Source organism: Uranotaenia lowii, chromosome 3 (assembly GCF_029784155.1).
Source record: "Uranotaenia lowii strain MFRU-FL chromosome 3, ASM2978415v1, whole genome shotgun sequence".
Classification (NCBI taxonomy): domain Eukaryota; kingdom Metazoa; phylum Arthropoda; class Insecta; order Diptera; family Culicidae; genus Uranotaenia; species Uranotaenia lowii.
Window position 1 is genome coordinate 18126658 of NC_073693.1, and position 17541 is coordinate 18144198.

General features: G+C 42.1%; 2 protein-coding genes and 1 non-coding gene across 3 annotated transcripts in view; 1 reads left to right on the top strand and 2 right to left on the bottom strand.

Annotated features, from left to right (window-relative positions):
• Nucleotides 1-415: 415 nt before the first annotated feature.
• Nucleotides 416-8149, top strand: LOC129751689 (translocation protein SEC63 homolog). The gene is made up of 8 exons (XM_055747352.1): nt 416-875; nt 3883-4592; nt 4659-4887; nt 5958-6378; nt 6450-6723; nt 6786-6928; nt 6994-7078; nt 7138-8149. Exons 1-8 carry the CDS (start codon nt 752-754, stop codon nt 7483-7485), a joined length of 2334 nt encoding a protein of 777 aa, XP_055603327.1. The 5' UTR covers nt 416-751; the 3' UTR covers nt 7486-8149.
• A 77-nt stretch (nt 8150-8226) lies between these two features.
• On the bottom strand, nt 8227-8313 carry Trnastop-uca (transfer RNA opal suppressor (anticodon UCA)). Its single transcript has one exon. It is a non-coding gene; the product is annotated as a tRNA-Sec (tRNA).
• Nucleotides 8314-16638: 8325 nt separating this feature from the next.
• Nucleotides 16639-17541, bottom strand: part of LOC129751759 (glutamic acid-rich protein) — a 75907-nt gene continuing 75004 nt past the window's right edge. The window contains exon 5 of the mRNA XM_055747450.1: nt 16639-17479. Within this exon, the coding sequence (XP_055603425.1) occupies nt 17411-17479 (69 nt within the window). The 3' untranslated portion in view covers nt 16639-17410. The remainder of the gene's footprint in view (nt 17480-17541) is intronic.

Consider the following 17541-nt stretch of genomic DNA (forward strand, 5'->3'; position numbering starts at 1 on the left):
TACAAAATTCACAAAATTTACAAAATTTGTAAAGTTTTGCGAAATTCGTAAAGTTTTGCGAAATTTACAGAATTTACAAAATTGCATAGGTATTCGCCGACATGTTTAGCATGATAATATTAATCATTTTAGAACGCAGGAAATTAACAGTTAGCTTTTAATTGAATATATCCAGAGAAAGGCATTTTACCGCAAATTAAATATACATCAAATAATATGTAGATTTTTTTTGTTGAGACTTCAGTCGGTGGGGATGATTCAGAAAAATATAGAATAAATTTATGTTTAATTAAAAATTTTTAAACAAACCTCACGCTTTCAGCACTGAAAAATGATAATGGACGAATCTTGCAAGCAATGTTGTACGCAAAGGCATTCTCTTTCCGACGGGCCCTCCCTAGTTAAACGTGTCAAAAATACTTTTCTCCTGCTTGTCGTCGGTCGCGTATCGCGTTTTGATCCCTTGATCATTTTCCGTATAATCATTCGCGACGGAGTGATATCGGTTCGTTGTTCCGACGGGAAGATACCCGCGTACCCACGCGTTCCAAAAGAAAGCAGCTGGAATCGATCCTGTTCCGGACAGGAAATATCGGAAAATCACGAGGCGAAGCCTCCAGCAGATGAGTCCCCGGCTGCTGCTGATTGGTACTGTTGATTCTGCTGCTGGGAAAGTTTAAATTTGAGCAAATTTGGGAGGAAACGAAAAGAGGACAGCTGACCGCGATCATCATCAGCAGCAGGTGCGACGATGGGCGGCCAAAAGTTCCAGTATGATGAAAGCGGAGGAACATTCTTTTACTTTATTCTTTCGTTCCTGGCGCTGATTCTGATTCCGGCCACATTCTACTTCTGGCCCCGTAAGAAGAAGGAAGGTAAGAACGGGAATTTTATAGTGCGGACTACGATGATCCGGAAGATTTTGACCAAATCGGAATCAAAATTATGGGAATGGCTCTAGCAAATTCTTTAGGAAGAGAAATCACACCAAGGAGAAATTAACAGTTAGTTGGTGGTTGTCTTTTCACTTTTCTTCTATACACCTACTTTCTTTGCCTGCGTCGTTGCGTCGTCTCGTCAGTCTTTGGAGCCATAGGCGGGTGGCATTGAGGGGGAAGTAGCAAAAAAAAAATATTAACAAATCAAAGGCGATTTAATCGAATTGGCTTACAAATAAAATCATTTATAAGTCATCTCAGAAATTTTAAAATGGACAGTTTGGTATGGTAGAATCATTTACTACTTATTTTCGAACGATTCATAGTATAATTCAGTAATAATACTAAGATTTGTTTATATGCAAAAAATGTTGTGCAATCAAATTGTTCGACTTATTTTTTTCATCTTCGCAATTGTTCGTATTAATCTTGAAACTAGAAAGAAAATTCTGCACACTTGGTGCACTGAAAAGGGTATTACATACAACAAAATCGCAAAACGGTTCACGGCAAAGTACACCACACAAGCGTGGAAAATATCATCGACAAATATGTCAACGAGTCGTCCTTGAAGGATCTGGCTAGATCCGGAAGAAAACCTGATTCCAATCAGTCCCAGTTGGACGCTAAAGTAATCACTCATATCAAACGTAACCGATCGGTATCAACGCGTGATCTGGCTAAAAAGTTCAAACCCAGCATTGGGATGATTAAGAAAATCAAGGCCAGGAACTCCTTGAAGACGTACAAGAAGCAGAAGGAATAAATCAGTAGAGTGACAATTTCAAGCAAAACCAAGGGCACGGAAACTTTACGAACGGATTCTGGACAACAGCAACAAATGCATCTTAATGGACGACGAAATCTACATCAAACATGATTCTGGAAGGCTTCCCGGGCCACAATTCTACACGAAATCGAAGGACGAGGAGATGGATGGATGATGCCGACTGCACGATTGCGATGGAAAAACTTTGTCTAAATGCTCAAGTTTACAAAAATGAATGCTTGGAAAAAGATTGCGGCCCCTCTATAAAAGGCATCAGTATCCCCTCTCTTCTGGCTTGATTTGGCATCTGCAAATTACGCCAAGCCTGTACTGCAATGTCTTTTAGACAATAACATCCAATTCGTCGAGAAAAACATCACTCCACCAAATTGTCCAGATCTCCGACCGATTGAACGATACTGGGTGATTGTGAACAGAATCTTTAGGAAGGAAGGGACAGTTTCTCAAAGCATGGAAGGAGTCAAGAAAAATTGGAAGGCAGCACTGTGCAGAACCTGATGGAAGGCATTTCATCAAAAGTGCAATCATTCTTTAGAACATAATTTTTTGACTTATGTTAACCATGATATGGTTTCTAATCATACTGATCTTCATTGACCGAATAGGAATAGTTAAAATAAAAAACTCATTTCATTTTTATTCAAAGAAAGATGTTGTTAAAGAGTTTTCGATACAGTCCTTAGTACGTTAAGATTGTGGAAAAGCAAGTTTTCGTAGATATCTGAACAAGTCTTGTTAAAAAAAGTCAGAAAGGTCTTTTTTCATAGATAAAACGTTTCAAAACAAAACAAAGTAAAGCAGGAGCACGAAAAACATGGGGATTCAAATCCTTTTTGCTACTCAGACTATAAGATAAGTTTAAGTTCCTTTCAAAAATGATATTCGATAATCTGCCGTCATTTTGCCATTTTTTGTTTTTGTGATTATCGATTTCCGGAACAAGTAAAGCACTCTGCACTGCACTAGAATATTGCACATCGCGTGCATGCATTTAGGTATTTTTAAATGTCTTGTTGGCAAGTTTCTCGCAAGGTGTCGTCTATGCTAGGGCCATCAAAAATTTGAAGTTAACTTGCACAGCATACTGAAGGTCAAGTAAAGAAACCTGTAAACATTTCTGGTCTTCGTTGGATAAATCCACTCTAATAATAAGTATAACACGTTTGATTTGCCACGCTTTCTAGCCTTTGGCATATTTTTTGTACTCCCACTTCACTTAAAATCTTTTGTGCAAACAATTTATCCATAAAAGACCTTCTCGGACTATATTTAACTAGACTTGTACCGATATCTACGCAATAACAAATCTTTCCAAAGCTCACGTGGCCCAAAAAGTTGTTTACCTTTTTGTACATTCGACTTAACTATAACTACAAACAACGAGAAGGTAGCATGAATGTTGAGCAAATGTTTTCACAGCTGTCATCGCAATACTTTATTCCAGAACAAATGAAGCGTTACTAATTTCGCCACCCATTTGATACAACGGCTTGATGACTAATTGACTAATGTGGTCTTCATACATTAAATGTGAATAAATTTTATTCACCACTCTGGTTACCAAAACTGGTACAGCTGATATTGACTCCTAAAATGAACCCAAAACCTTTTGATGCTTGAAATCTTTGAAGTATCAGAAAGATTTCAAAACATTTTTTTTTCTCTATTAATTTTTCGAATAAATTTCTGATTTGTAAGCACAATCTGCAATCTAAGTGATTTGGTTATTTTTTTGTGATAAAACCACCCATGCTTTGAATGAAAAGCTCTGCATTCTGTATCTTTCTCCTTATGATGAATAGAAGAAAACAAAAACCGATCCAATGATTGCGGTCGTGTGCTTTTATGAATGGCTCAAATTGCAGCAGCCAGACCAGAAGACAGACGAGCGCACTTATCAATGACTGAACACATGAAGAAGACGTCTGCTGCTGGTTTGAACTAGCGCATCTAATGTGTGGCAATCACAACGATCCACATTAGTTACTGAATCGACATACCGGAACGCATCCACACCGTGTTCTGGATTTGTCGGATGGGAGTTAACATTGTTGTAAAACTTTTCTTTTTTATTTTGCTGTCTTATGTTGACAACTGCTCAGTGTTCCAAATAAAAGGTGCTAATAGGTCGGTTTTTTTTCTCATTTTTTGCAGATCCGGATCGCTACAAAGAGGAGTGTCAGTGCGAAAAATGTCTCCAGAAACGGATTCTAATATCACATTCCGACCCGTACAAGGGCTTGAAAGCATTTCTCATCAAATTGGCCATCGTTGCCGGTTGGGCTTTGCTGGCGTTTTTAACCTACAAGGTGTCCCAGTTCGACTATGAAATGTCCAACTTTGATCCGCATGAAATTTTGGGGGTCCCGCTAGGGGCTTCCCAGAAGGATATCAAAAAGGCGTATCGCACGCTGTCAGTGATTCTGCATCCCGATAAGGAAACCGGTGACGAGAAGGCCTTCATGAAACTTACCAAAGCCTACCAGGCATTGACCGATGATGAGGCGCGTAAAAATTGGGAGAAGTACGGCAATCCAGATGGCCCAGGAGCCACATCGTTCGGTATTGCGCTGCCTTCCTGGATCGTTGAGAAGGAAAATTCCGTCTGGGTGCTCGGATTGTATGCTCTCGTATTCATGGTAGCACTGCCGACTGTCGTGGGTACCTGGTGGTACCGTTCAATCCGTTACAGCGGCGACAAAGTTCTACTGGACACGACCCAGATGTACTTCTACTTTTTCCACAAAACCCCGCACATGGCGCTGAAGCGAGTTGTGATGATTTTGGCGGCCAGTTTGGAATTCGACAAGCGTCACAATTCCCAGGTCGTGGAGCGACAATCGGACAACGAGGAGGTCCCAATGGTAAGATTCTTTCACAAAAATGTTAAAATATACACGTCAATTTAACACTTTCACTTTTCTCTACAGCTGATCAAACAACTTCCGAATCTGAATGAAAAGTGTAAGGAGCTGCCGTTGTGCCGGATGTACTCCATCAAGGCCCGTGCCATTTTGCACGCCCATTTGAGCCGAATCGGGCTGAACAAGAACACCCTGGACAAGGATCGGCAGTTCATCGTCAAGAAGTGTCCCTATCTGATCCAGGAAATGGTTAGCTGCGTTAACCAGCTGATCATGTTGGCCTATGCTAGAAGAAGTAAGTTATCAAATTTTGATTATTATTGATCTAACCATCTGAATTTGAAATCTAAATCTGAATCTCAACCTCAAATCTGAATAGAAACTTGAAATATGAATTTAAAATTCCAATTTCAAATCTGTATTCTGGATTTCAAATTTAAATCAGAAGCTGAATCCGAATCGTAAAACGGAATCTGACTTAAACTTTAAAATCTGAATTATGAATCTAAGAACTAAGTCAGAAGTAATATAAATCTGAAATCTTAATTTGAAGTCTAAATTTGAAACTGCTATTGAAATCCAAAGTCTGTGGGCGTGATTGAGTGCTCATTTATAGCACTTTTTGGGGTTTACTTTGACGTATAACAACATTAAATATAGAATAGTGAGGGTATCACAGTTTAGCGTTGGATCACTAAAGCTCTATCACATGGTCCGATCAGAAATGATTGCTTGGTCTATTATTATTAATTTATGAACCTTTTTAATAGGTACCTACACTTACTCTTTTATATTTTTCAGATCCTTCGGAAGTGGAGTGTTTTTTAGATATATTCAAACAGTTAGAGAAGAGTAAGTTAACATATTTCAATACCATTCTCCTCCCCAATGCTCCAGTGGATGTGTTTTTGCGGTTTAAGAATTACGAAGGCTTATTCTTAAATCTAGCAATTTTCAATCACTGGGTTTATGGTTAGGTTTATGAAATGAATCTTTTAGAGATATATTAGAACTGTTAGCGAGGAAAGTAGGTTAACATATTTCAATACTATGTTCCTCCTCAATGCTCCAGTGAAGGTGTATCTGCGATTTATGAAATTTGATGGCTTTTTCTTAAACCAAGCACTTTACATTTACTGAGGGTTAATTTATATTTTAAGGTTCTTAAATTAACTTTATAGTCAGGCTTAGAAAAACCTAATCTGAATCGTTTTTTTTTACATCTAAAATCTGAACCTCTATTCAATATTTGAAACGAAGGTCTGACTGTGAATTTGTATTCCAAATATGCAATTTGAATCGGAAATGGGACGTTTGATATCTGAATCTTACATCTTAATCCTAAATCTGGAACTCTCCCTACAGTTTCCAAACTGCCCACCATCGAGACGATCGAAAACTGTATGAAGCTGTCGCCGATGATCATCCAGGGCCTGTGGGAGTTCAAGAACCCGCTGCTGCAGCTGCCGCACGTATCGGAGGACCACCTGCGCTACTTCGTGTCGAAGAAGCGCCCGGTCCGGAATCTGCAGCAGTTCGCCCAGCTGCCGGCCGACGAGAGCCGTGCGGTGCTGCGCAGCCTGAGCGATCACGAGTACGACAACGTGATGAAGGTGCTGGGCAAGATGCCTCTCATCGATTTCAGCGTCAAGTGCGAGGTGGTGGACGACGAAAATTCCAATGTCGTAACGGCCGGAGCCATTGTGACGGTTACGGTTGAGCTGGTTCGTCGGAATATGAGCGAACTGTTCGGCGATACCAACGCCAAGGAAAAGCAGGGCATTACGTAAGCCTCCTTTTTAGTAATCTTAAGGTTTTCGAACAATTTCAAATGGTACATTTTTTTTTCCATTGTAGAGAATCGACTGAAGAAGGTAATGAAGGGGGAGAAGATCAGGCAGCGCCGCAACAGAATGGTGACATTGCGGCCGTAAATGGGCCGGAAAAGGACGACAAGGAAGATGCCAAGGCAGCCAAGAAACCGGCATGGCAACCGAAGCCCACCAAGGGTGGACACAAAAGCAAAAGCAAAGGTGGCGGCGGCGGTCAGAAGAGCAAACAGCAGAAGCAGATGGCCGCTGCTGTGGCCGCCCAGGCCCAAGCTCAAAACCAAGCCGTTAAGGCAGAGAAGGTAGGTTACTGGTGGTTCCTTCCTCAATATTAGATATCTTTAAATCTGTTTTCTCCTCCAAGACTAAAACCAGCGAGAAAGTTCGTAAAGAAGATACAGATGTCGACAGTGGTGCCGAAAGCGATGACGAAGGCGTTGCCGGTGCTGGCAGTTCGGATGAGGACAAGAAGTCTGCAGTGGAAGATGACGACGATGAGTGGGAGAAGTAAGTTCTTTTCATATTCTACCTGAACTATTGTTTTGTTCCTAATTTTCAATTCTTTTCAACAGATTCCAACAAAAGATCAACAAACGCGAGAAACTCGAAGGAAAATCGAAGGTGTCTCATCCAGTTCACTGTCCACTATTCCCGGAGGTCCGTACCACTTACAAACACTTACAAACATTCCTCCTAACCCACTCAAAATTTTCCAGGAAAAGTACGAATACTGGTGGACGTACATCTGCGACCGTAAGTCCCGCACCCTGCTAACGGCCCCCTACCACGTGACCAATCTGGTGCACCGCGAGGAGGTAGCCATCAAGTTCACCGCTCCCAAATGGCCCGGTGTGTACGTGTTTACCGTGTGCCTCCGATCGGACAGCTACTTCGGCATGGACCAGCAGGTGGATCTGAAGCTGGACGTCAAGGAGGCGGCTGCGATTCCTACCGAACATCCGCAGTGGGACATCAGCGATTCCGAGTCGGAAGCCAACGAGCAGCAGGCCAATGAAAGCGAGTTCACCACCGACTCTTCGGATGCAGAAAATGATGACGACTAGAATGGACAGCAACGGCCAACGACGACTGCAGCAGCTAAGTCTCCCTTCTCATCGATTTGTCTCATTGAGTACAGCAGAAAAAAATTCGATATCTTATATGTGTCCTTCTTCATTGGATGTTGTATGTGTGCAAGTGTAGATGCGCGAGCGAATGCTAGAATCTATAGAACGTCGTAGTTCGCATTTGATCCAAAATATTCTTTCTTCATGGAAACATGATTATTATAATTATTGTTTTGGGGTACTAGTAGTTCCCGGCACAAATTTGACCGGGAAACGATTTTTTGCTAAAGTTTTCTCGATGTGAGTAAAATGGCAAAACACTAATCTAACGAAATTCAATCTTTTTATATAACAAAGAAATGAAACCTATATTTCAATTATTCTCTACAATTCTCAACAAAACAAAAGGTTAAATTAAACAAAAAAAAAACTAGTAAAAAAGGAGAGTAATAAGCTGCGCGATTTTCGCGAACGACTAAGTGAAACAACACAGCACGCTAGGGGATACTACCTACTTTATAAGAATGAAAAAAAAATGGATTTAAAAAATGGTATATAAACTCTAGTTTAAATGAAACGTAGTTATTTAGTGTAACAATCACAAGTTCACACATACACACAACAACAATCACTTAAAGAAAACAGACATTCTGTAATGAAACCAGCGGTTGTAATAATTTGTCCGAAATCATTCCTCAGGCGATCATTTTTGTATAAAAACAAAAAAAAAATCTGTTCCGCCCAGTAGGTGGAATCGAACCACTTCGACGCTAATCGACTACAGGTTTGAAGCCTGCACCCCGGACCACCGAGGCTCAACTGGGCAAAAGCCGTTGTTCACCCGTACGGTATATATATGAAGCAACGGCCCGAAGTAGTTCTGTTGATGGATGAAACTTTGACCGTTTATTGTACATATGCTTCTGGAGCTATTTTTACTAACGAAATGCGTATATAAAGTTTTTTTGCGCCATTTGTTGCGTGCAAGTTTTTCTTCCAATAAGAAGTTGTATGGTGCCCTCGTTTCTTGCTTATAGCTTAAGGGTGTGCGGTACAAAGTTGACATGAAAATTTTTAAAATCCAAAAATTATTTAAGCCAAGTTTGTTTACCAAATAGCGGTTAAATGTTTTTTTTTGTTGCATTGCAATATGAGAAAATGTAAAATAAAGGTGATTCTTGAGTGCAGCATTATCCTTATTGTAAATTATAGGATGCTGTAAATTCTGACAAGTTCTTTGCTAGTTTTCAGTTTGAATTGTGCATCCTTATTAATATGTAGTTATCTTTCTTTCCTTTCTTATCTTTAGAAAAAATCGTGCACCAAGCTGCATGGTCATAGGATGTGAAGCCGAATGCTGCAGCTGTAAGCTCACTGATGGTATGAATACATGCGTTGGATTGAATCACTCGGTTACCTTCAGCAAGCGATTCGATAGCGGCAGTAAAGACGATAAGATGCTTTTTAATCATATATGGAATGTTTTCCAGCTAAGGGAAAATTACCAGCTGGTGGTTCAGGAAACAGAAGACTGGAGATGGATTCTCAATACTTAATCGGTAAGCCCAAACCATTTTACTTGTATCTATATTAAATGTATGTAAAGTTTCTATTGTTGCTGACTGAAGTTATGTGAGTCAAGTTCACTACCACATGTTATTCCCAAGTAACCAAAAGTCGCATTACTTCTAGTAGGAAAATTTTATATTAAGAATTGGTTGAGAAAATCAGCCAAACGCATTGAAGCAGTTTCACATTTTGGACTTAGTTCCAAGCTCTAAACGAACTACCCAAGTCTAATACTTTTAAAATGAATCATATGTGAACTTCTAATTCAAGACAGATAATTCAGAACTTGCGGATATTGCTGATTCTATTTCGACTTTCTTTGCCTTATAACCCTCCAAAGCTGTTTGCAAAATATCCGTTAGGAAAAATTTGACCTGTAGTTTGCTGGCCACAAATGTTAACCTATTTTGATGATATTAGATTCTCATCATTAGATTCTAAGAGTAGATAATCTCGGCTTCAGTCGGACGAAGTAAGTCGTACTGTCATGCGAAATTCAACGCATTGAAAACTGTCACGCACGACCGCTCCTTTTAAAACTGTCGGGGAAGAAATATTTTGAAAGCTTTCATCGAGGTGTATGTGCGACGTTCGCAAGAATACTGTCGTCGTTCGCCAGTACTTTTCGGAAGCCTGTTCCTGTGATCAAAACTCGCGGAAACGGAGTCGAAAGAACAGCTCGTGCGTCATTAAATCTTGCGCATTCATCACGAGAACAAGGATCTCTCTCATCGTTAAATCGCTAAAACTTTGGGAATTGCGAATTCCACGGTGTCGATCGACAACCGATGAGCAGGAGAAAGAGCAGTTTTACAGTCAACTGAATAGCGTGGTAGAGACAATTCCGAAGGGTGATATTCAAATCCATTTGGGCGACTTCAATCATGGGGCGCCATGGTCTAGGACAGATGAGCGAAAACGGAGAGCTGTTTGTAGAATTTTGTGGCAACAACAACATGGTGATCGGTGGATCGCTCTTCCCCCATCGACCAGCACATAAGGTCACTTGGGTATCCCGAGATGGCCGAACAGAAAATCAAATTGACCACATCTGCATCGGCCGAAAATGGAGAAGAAGCCTTCTTGATGTCCGCAACAAACGAAGCGCAGACATTGCATCTGACCATCATCTCGTCCTTGGTGAAATACGACTGAGAGTTGCGCGTGTCCAACGGCGCGAGGAGAAAGTCAAGTGTCGATACGACGCGACGTCCGCCGGTTGGAGAATCCAGAGGTGAAATAGGTATACGTTGAACAGCTAGAATCCCGAGCCTCGGAATTGCCGACAGACGGAACAGTCGAAGAATGTTGTGGAATCAAGCCTTTATCACAACGAGCCATGGTACTCTCGGTAAAGTTCGTGGAAGAAGAAGTGAATGGATGTCGGATGAAACTTGGAGGATGGTCGATGATCGGAGAAAGGCGAAAGTCGGAATTGAGCAGGCATGTACCGGGTCAGCCAAAGCAACCGCCCGCTTACGATATGCGGAGCTGGAAAAGGCAGTTAAACGAGCTTGTAGACGAGACAAGAGAGCCTGGACAAACTCCCTAGCCGAAGAGGAAGAAAGAGCCGCCGCCAATGGAGATATCCGATTACTTTATGACATTTCTCGCCGCCTCAGTGGTGCTAGGACTAATGCAAGAATGCCGCTAAAAGACCGAGCAGGTCAGTTATTGACCGATCGAACAGATCAGCTCAAACGATGGAATGAGCACTTCGAACAACTCTCCCGAGTCACGAATAGCGATGGCCAACAGAATCCGCAGCTCGAAGTGCCAACAGTAAGTCGCATTAATAGCGGCAACTCGGAAGCGCCTTCGCTGGCTGAAATAGAAGCGGCAATCAAAAACATGAAATCCAACAAAGCACCTGGGATCGATCGCATCCTTGCTGAAATGCTGAAAGCCGACCCTGCCCTGTCAGCACAAATGTTGCACCGTCTTTTCGCTGACATTTGGGATACTGCAACATTCCCGGCCGACTGGATGCAGGGTATCCTCGTAAAGGTCCCCAAGAAAGGAGACCTAACAGAGTGCGGTAACTGGCGTGGCATAACTTTGATCTGTACAACCCTCAAAGTACTCTGCAAAGTGATCCTGAACAGGATCCAGGAGAAAATCGACGCTACACTCCGACGGCAACAAGCTGGATTCCGATCCGGACGATCATGTGTGGACCACATCACAACGCTACGAATCATACTGGAACAAATCAACGAATTCCAGGACACTCTTCTGCTGGTGTTCGTTGATTTCTAAAAAGCATTTGACCGACTTAACCATGAAAACATCTGGGCGGCTCTAAGGCGAAGAGGAGTACCAGAGAAACTAGTCCATCTCATCGAAGCACAATACGAGGAATTTTCGTGCAAGGTCTTGCACGACGGTGTCTTGTCCGATCCAATCCCGGTAACTGCTGGAGTTAGACAAGGATGTATCTTATCACCGCTACTTTTTCTAATCGTAATGGACGAGATTCTGACCAGGCTTGTAAGTGGTCACCATCGTTTGAATTTTTCCGGGGACAACCACCACACATCGTTCGTGACAATCGTGGAGAGCGCAATCGTTTGATCGGAGAGCAAAAAAATGTCAAATGAAATTTTGATCTTTTGTGTGGTTAGTCGTTTGACTTTCATCCCTCTTGCGTAGATAATCGAGATAATCATTCCACATTGTTCGACCAACACATCCAAACATCACCCGGCGCTGCAGAGTGGCGAATTTTTTTTCAACAGGAGGAAGTGAATAGAAAAGATTGCATTTGCTTATTGAGTCTGTATGTTCTGCTGCGTGAAAGAGATAGGCGATGTCGTAAACTGTCGGGAATTATGGTCGTTTGACCATCAAATTATCCCTCTCGTGTACCAAGACACGAAATTTCGTTCGACAATCACACAAAGAAGAATGAATGTCGTTTCGTTTGATAGTAGTCGACTGTTCGGCAAGATTTCGGTCGCATTCGTTTGATGGCACGAACAATGAAACTGATAAAAGCAGGCTGTGCGACTGTCAGAGAAAATGTCGACGGTTTACAAGTCTGATTCTGACTGGATCGATTGACTGTGCACCGAACCGAGGATTGCCATGGAATCCTTCAACAATGGAGCAACTGAACGACCTTGACTTGGCTGATGATATTGTATTGCTCGCCCAAACACAACCGGATATGCAGAGCAAACTCGACGACCTCACCGAAAGTTCCAAGGCAGCAGGTCTCAAAGTCAATGTCGGAAAGACCAAGTCGATGGAGATCAACACAGGAAATCCCTCCAGTTTTATGGTAGCGGTTGGTGAAAGTGGAGTGCTTCCAGTATCTTGGTGGCCAGATAACGCCTGATGGTGGTACCAGGAAAGACATCGAAACCCGGATCAGAAAGGCCCGTTTCGCATTTGCGAGTCTCCGAAACATCTGGCGATCACGCCAGATCTCTCTACGAACGAAAATCCGAATCTTCAACTCAAACGTCAAATCCGCATTGCTGTACGGGTGCGAAATTTGGTGCACATATGCGGTAACGACGCGAAAACTGCAAGTATTTGTAAACCGCTGCCTGCGGAATATCATCCGCGCTTGGTGGCCTGGCAATTGGATCTCGAATGAGAAACTACATCGCCGGTGTCATCAAAGGCCGCTAGAAATCGAGATTCGGGAACGTAAGTGGAGATGGATTGGGCACACGCTGCGAAAAGATGAAAACGAGATTTGCAGAGAGGCGCTGGACTGGAATCCAGAAGGACATCGAAGAAGAGGCAGACCCAGAAACTCGTGGCGGCGAAGCCTAGCCGCTGAAATCCGAACTGTTGACGGGAATCTTGACTGGGACCAGGTGAAGACGCTGGCCCCGGATCGTCAACAGTGGATGTCTTTTACCACGGCCCTATGCTCCGGAGGATCGGCGCGGGATCATTAAGTAAGTAGGTACAAAAGGCCCCTAATCGCAACGAGAAGCAGAACAAATCCGCCAAAACCCGTGCCAGGAAGTTGTACCTCAACATGCATGCGAAAGTTGAATGCTGCATCATGGACGACGAAACATATGTGAGGGCCGACTTCAAACAGATCCACGACAACCTATTTTTCACGGCCAAGGATAAGTTCAGCGTCCGGGGCATGTCCGCACTTAGAAGATGTCCAAATTTGCGAATAAATTCCTGGTATGGCAAGCCATCTGCACGTGCGGGAAGCGGAGTGCACATTTCGTGACCCAGGACACAATGAACGGACAGGTGTACATGAAAGAGTGCTTTCAGAAGCGACTGCTTCCTCTCCTTAAGGCCCACAACGTCCCAAAAATCTTCTGGCCGGATTTGGCCTCATGCCACTACTCCAAGTACGTGCAAACCTCCGGAGCTCCGCCCCATCGAGAAGTACTGGGCGATTATGAAGTAGCACCTTCTTAAACGACCTAAGGTAGTGAAGACAGTCGAGGAACTGAAGAAAGTATGGGTTTACATGCAAAAAAACAGTTGATTCACAGATTGTGCAGAATCTTATGGCCGGGATTAAGGTCAAGGTACGAGCATTTGCGTTGAACTGTAAATAAAATACGGGGAAAATGGCAAAATTAAGTTTAATACTTATTTTTCAATCCATGCAAAATTTGATGGCAATCGGATGAAAACTCGAATTTTGCGAATCAATTTTGTGTGTGGCAATTTCATCGTTGACACCCTTTAGTTCTACCACCGTCGAAGTAACACGTCTCTCCTTTCCACTGCCAAGTGCTGCACAACAGATTATGGTCCAAGCTCTTGTGGAAAGGAGAAGGAGAAGAATCGCTAGGAATCTAGAAGAGTCAGCGCCGATGGAGGGACAACGAGCCGAAGCACGGAAGGACAACGAACCAGGAACCATTGGGAGGTCATCTCGGCAGGAACCAGAGCCACTGGAAGGTCGGCGAGCCGGAGGCCGTGGAAGGTTGTCGGACTAGGAGCCAACTGAAGATCATCGAATCGGGAAGCCAGGAAACATGGGAGGTCGTCGGACAGGTACCATGGAACCGGGCGTTCGGTCGGATCCATCGGAAGCGGATCAGAATCCTTGAAAGGTCAGCGAGTCAAGAGACAGTGGAAGGTAGTCGTGTCATTGGTGAGGCATCGGGCCAAAATAAGAGCGTCGAGCCGGAACCAACAAAGTCGTTGGACCGGTTCCATGGAAGGTCGCTAGGCTGAGACAACGAAGCAGCCGTCGGGCCAGTTTCACTGGTAGGTCGTCGTACCGAAAGCCATGGAAGGTTGGCGGGCCGGTATAATGTAATGTCGTCAAGTCAGGAACCAGGTGGTGGTCTTCGAACCAGGAGTCACTGTCGGACTTGCGTGCGGGGTACCACGGAAGGTCGTCAAGCCGGTGACATGGAAGGTCGTCGGACCGGAAAGCCAAGTGAAGGTCGTCGGGCTAGAACCACTGGGAGGCGCAGGCCTCAGGAAAGGTGTCGAGGCGAAGGAGAATGCTTCGAGCCGCAGCAAGGGAGCAATGAATGCGACGAATCCGGTGCGTGCGCTGAAGAGGTGCAGCCCCATCTTCAGGAGGAGACGCCGCAAGCAGTTAAAAGACTGCGAATGTGTATGTTGAGGAGGAGCGTTGAGATTTGACCAATCGAAGCAATCGATGGAACAAATAACAACATACACATAATTAATAAACAATTAGATAAGTAAGCATACACAGTAAACGAAAATTACCGAGTTCGGTAATTATTTTACCGAAATCCTAACATGTGGAGATCGTTAAACTGTTCGGTAATTTTTTCATGGCTGAGAAGTGACAGCTGTCAAATATTACGGACCTTTTTCGGTAAAAAATTACCAAAACTCGGCTGATCATCTGTCAAAATATTGACAGTTGTCAACATGACAGATCGTTATATAACCGACCAATCGGTATTGTTGAACCGAAATGACTTTAATTATTACCGAAAGGCCGGTAATTTTTAACTGAAAAACTAAAAAGGTCGGTTATATAAACCAAACAACTGGTAGACTTAACCGAAAAACCTGTAACGATTACCGAAATACCTAAAACTATTACCGAAATACTTGAAATTTTTTACCGAAATACCTGTAATTAATATCGAAATACTGATATTTTTTACCGAAAAAACTGTAAAAGTTCGGTAATATTTACCGAACAATCGGAAGAGTTTACCGAAATATCTGTAATTTAAACCAAAAAACCGGTCAGTTTTACCAGATAAATTCAAAAAGTTCGGTAATGTTTACCGAAAAACTGGTAATTTTCACAAAATTCCTCGAATTTTTACCGAAAATTCGGTTGTTTTTACCGAAAAATTGATTTTTTTCGCCGAAATATCTGTTATTACCGCAATGCCGATAATATTTACCAAAAACTAAATTTTTCACTAATTTTTACCGAAAACCGTAAAACGTTCCGTAGTTTGGTGTACGTAACCAGCATACTACACGAGATGATTTGAGTCTCGAATATCATCTCATGTAATATGCTGTGCATCATAAGCTGAAACTACCAAACGTTTTGCGGTTTTCGTTAAAAATTACCGAAAAAAATATTTTTTGCTAAATACTATCGCATTTCTAGAAGACGCCTCAATAGCAGAGGCTCAATCTACAAATAAAAATGAGGAGCTGGATCAAAATATTTTTACTTTATTTTCTGTGTTATGGCAATCATGGTACCGTCTCGTGGCTTTCCAAGGATCCCCTCCTCCACATTCTGTGGACAATGGCCATCTGCCACAGGTGACTGGAGGAAGGTTGTCACAGCCACGGGACCTGGAAGTAAAATTAATTTTTTACTAAAGTGCGGAAAATAAACTCATCCGATGTACCTTTACTGGAGCTGCGATCAAATTAGCAATCCATTCCATGCGAAGCGCCGCGGTGCTGGCGATGTCCCAAATCCGATCGTCTATGTGCGTTCAAGTGCATGCATGGAGGCCACCGAAGCAAAAAAAAAAAACTGCTGCTTCATTGCTCAAAACACGCGAAACCGAAAATGCCGAGCAATGGCGACGACTGGCCGGGTAAAAGATACCCATCACACTCGAGCACACGAAAGTAGTCGAAACGATTAATTCCGGTTGCAAGAATGAGAAGGAAGACCCGGAGTGCGAAAAAATGACAATCGAATTTTGACGTTCGTCTTGTTTGCAGTTTGATCTCGGTGATTTTTTACCGAAAATTGATGGCATTGAGATTTGTTTACATTAAAATATAAGAACTTCGGTAAGTCAAGAGCCGATTTACTGAACTCGGTAAAAACTAAACGTCAAATTGATCTATTACCGAAAATTTTCTAATTACAGAACTAGTTCTGTAAAATAAATTACCGAACTCGGTAATTTTAGTTTACTGTGTAGGGATTGTTTTCCTATAAATCGGATGTAAGATAGAAAATGAATAAACCAATTGGTTTAAAATCCCAAAAAAAAATTTCGTAGTTTTACCACCGTAGGAGTAACAAGTCTCTCCTTTCCACAACAGGGAGAACCACTTAATGCATGCAAGGAAATCAAAAAGCAAAGCTAATATTTGCTTGTATTAGAAGACCACTTGTTAAGATTAGAATGTTTCGAAGGAAACGTAAGAAAGTAACAAAACTATGTTTTTAAGAAATTTATTTCATTATAGAACAGTATTTAACCTATAGATCTATCGCTCAGAGGGATTTGTGTTGGTATAGATACGCTCGACTAGAAAGCCAGTCGCTGCGCTCCAGCCAATTTCGAGTTTCGATCATCCGAAATTCTGCTCCCCTGATCTTTTTTCAAAATAATTGTCCCTAGTAGTTACAGTAAAAGTGTAGTTAAGTTTCATTCTTCCTAACAATTTAAGTCGTCATTGCGAGTCAGCCAAAATATCCGCATTCGTTGCAGTTGCTTTTAAGTTTTTGTTCTTGCGCCAGCCAGAGAAATGTTACAATGTTTCGCTTACTCCTAACAGGACACAAAAACTAGTAACAGTGAAGTCATACTTTTTTGTCTAAAATTTGTTCTCGTGTTGTTTTTTTTTTAATTAGTTCTCTCTTTTAGTCTCCTGTTCTTTTTAACTTATCTTTTTCGGTCTTATGATTGCTTTTGTATATTCAACCTTACGTTCGTACATCTTCTCCCTTATCTTAATAGTAATATGAAGTGGATTTTAAAAGTACAATGCGTGAAAATTGTGAGTGTATACATAAAAACAGTACAGTTGTAGTAAGGCATTCAATGGGTGTTCAAGAAGCAGAACACGATCTCATTGAATGGGTTGAAACGTATGTATGGGTTTGTGTGTTGTGGGTGTGAGTTAATATCAGTGTGAATATCCACGATTCTTTCATGTCAGCCGCTTCGATATACCCAAGGCTTAGCTAGCAGCTGCTAAAGATCGTTTATTCTTCCTGTTCCTGCTCGGCCTGCATGGGCTCATCGCCGTCCACTAGCTTGCTCGCAACTTCCTCCTGAAAAATTTGAAATAAAAAAGAAAGATTATTAAAACAATTTCAAAAGTTATCATTAGAAA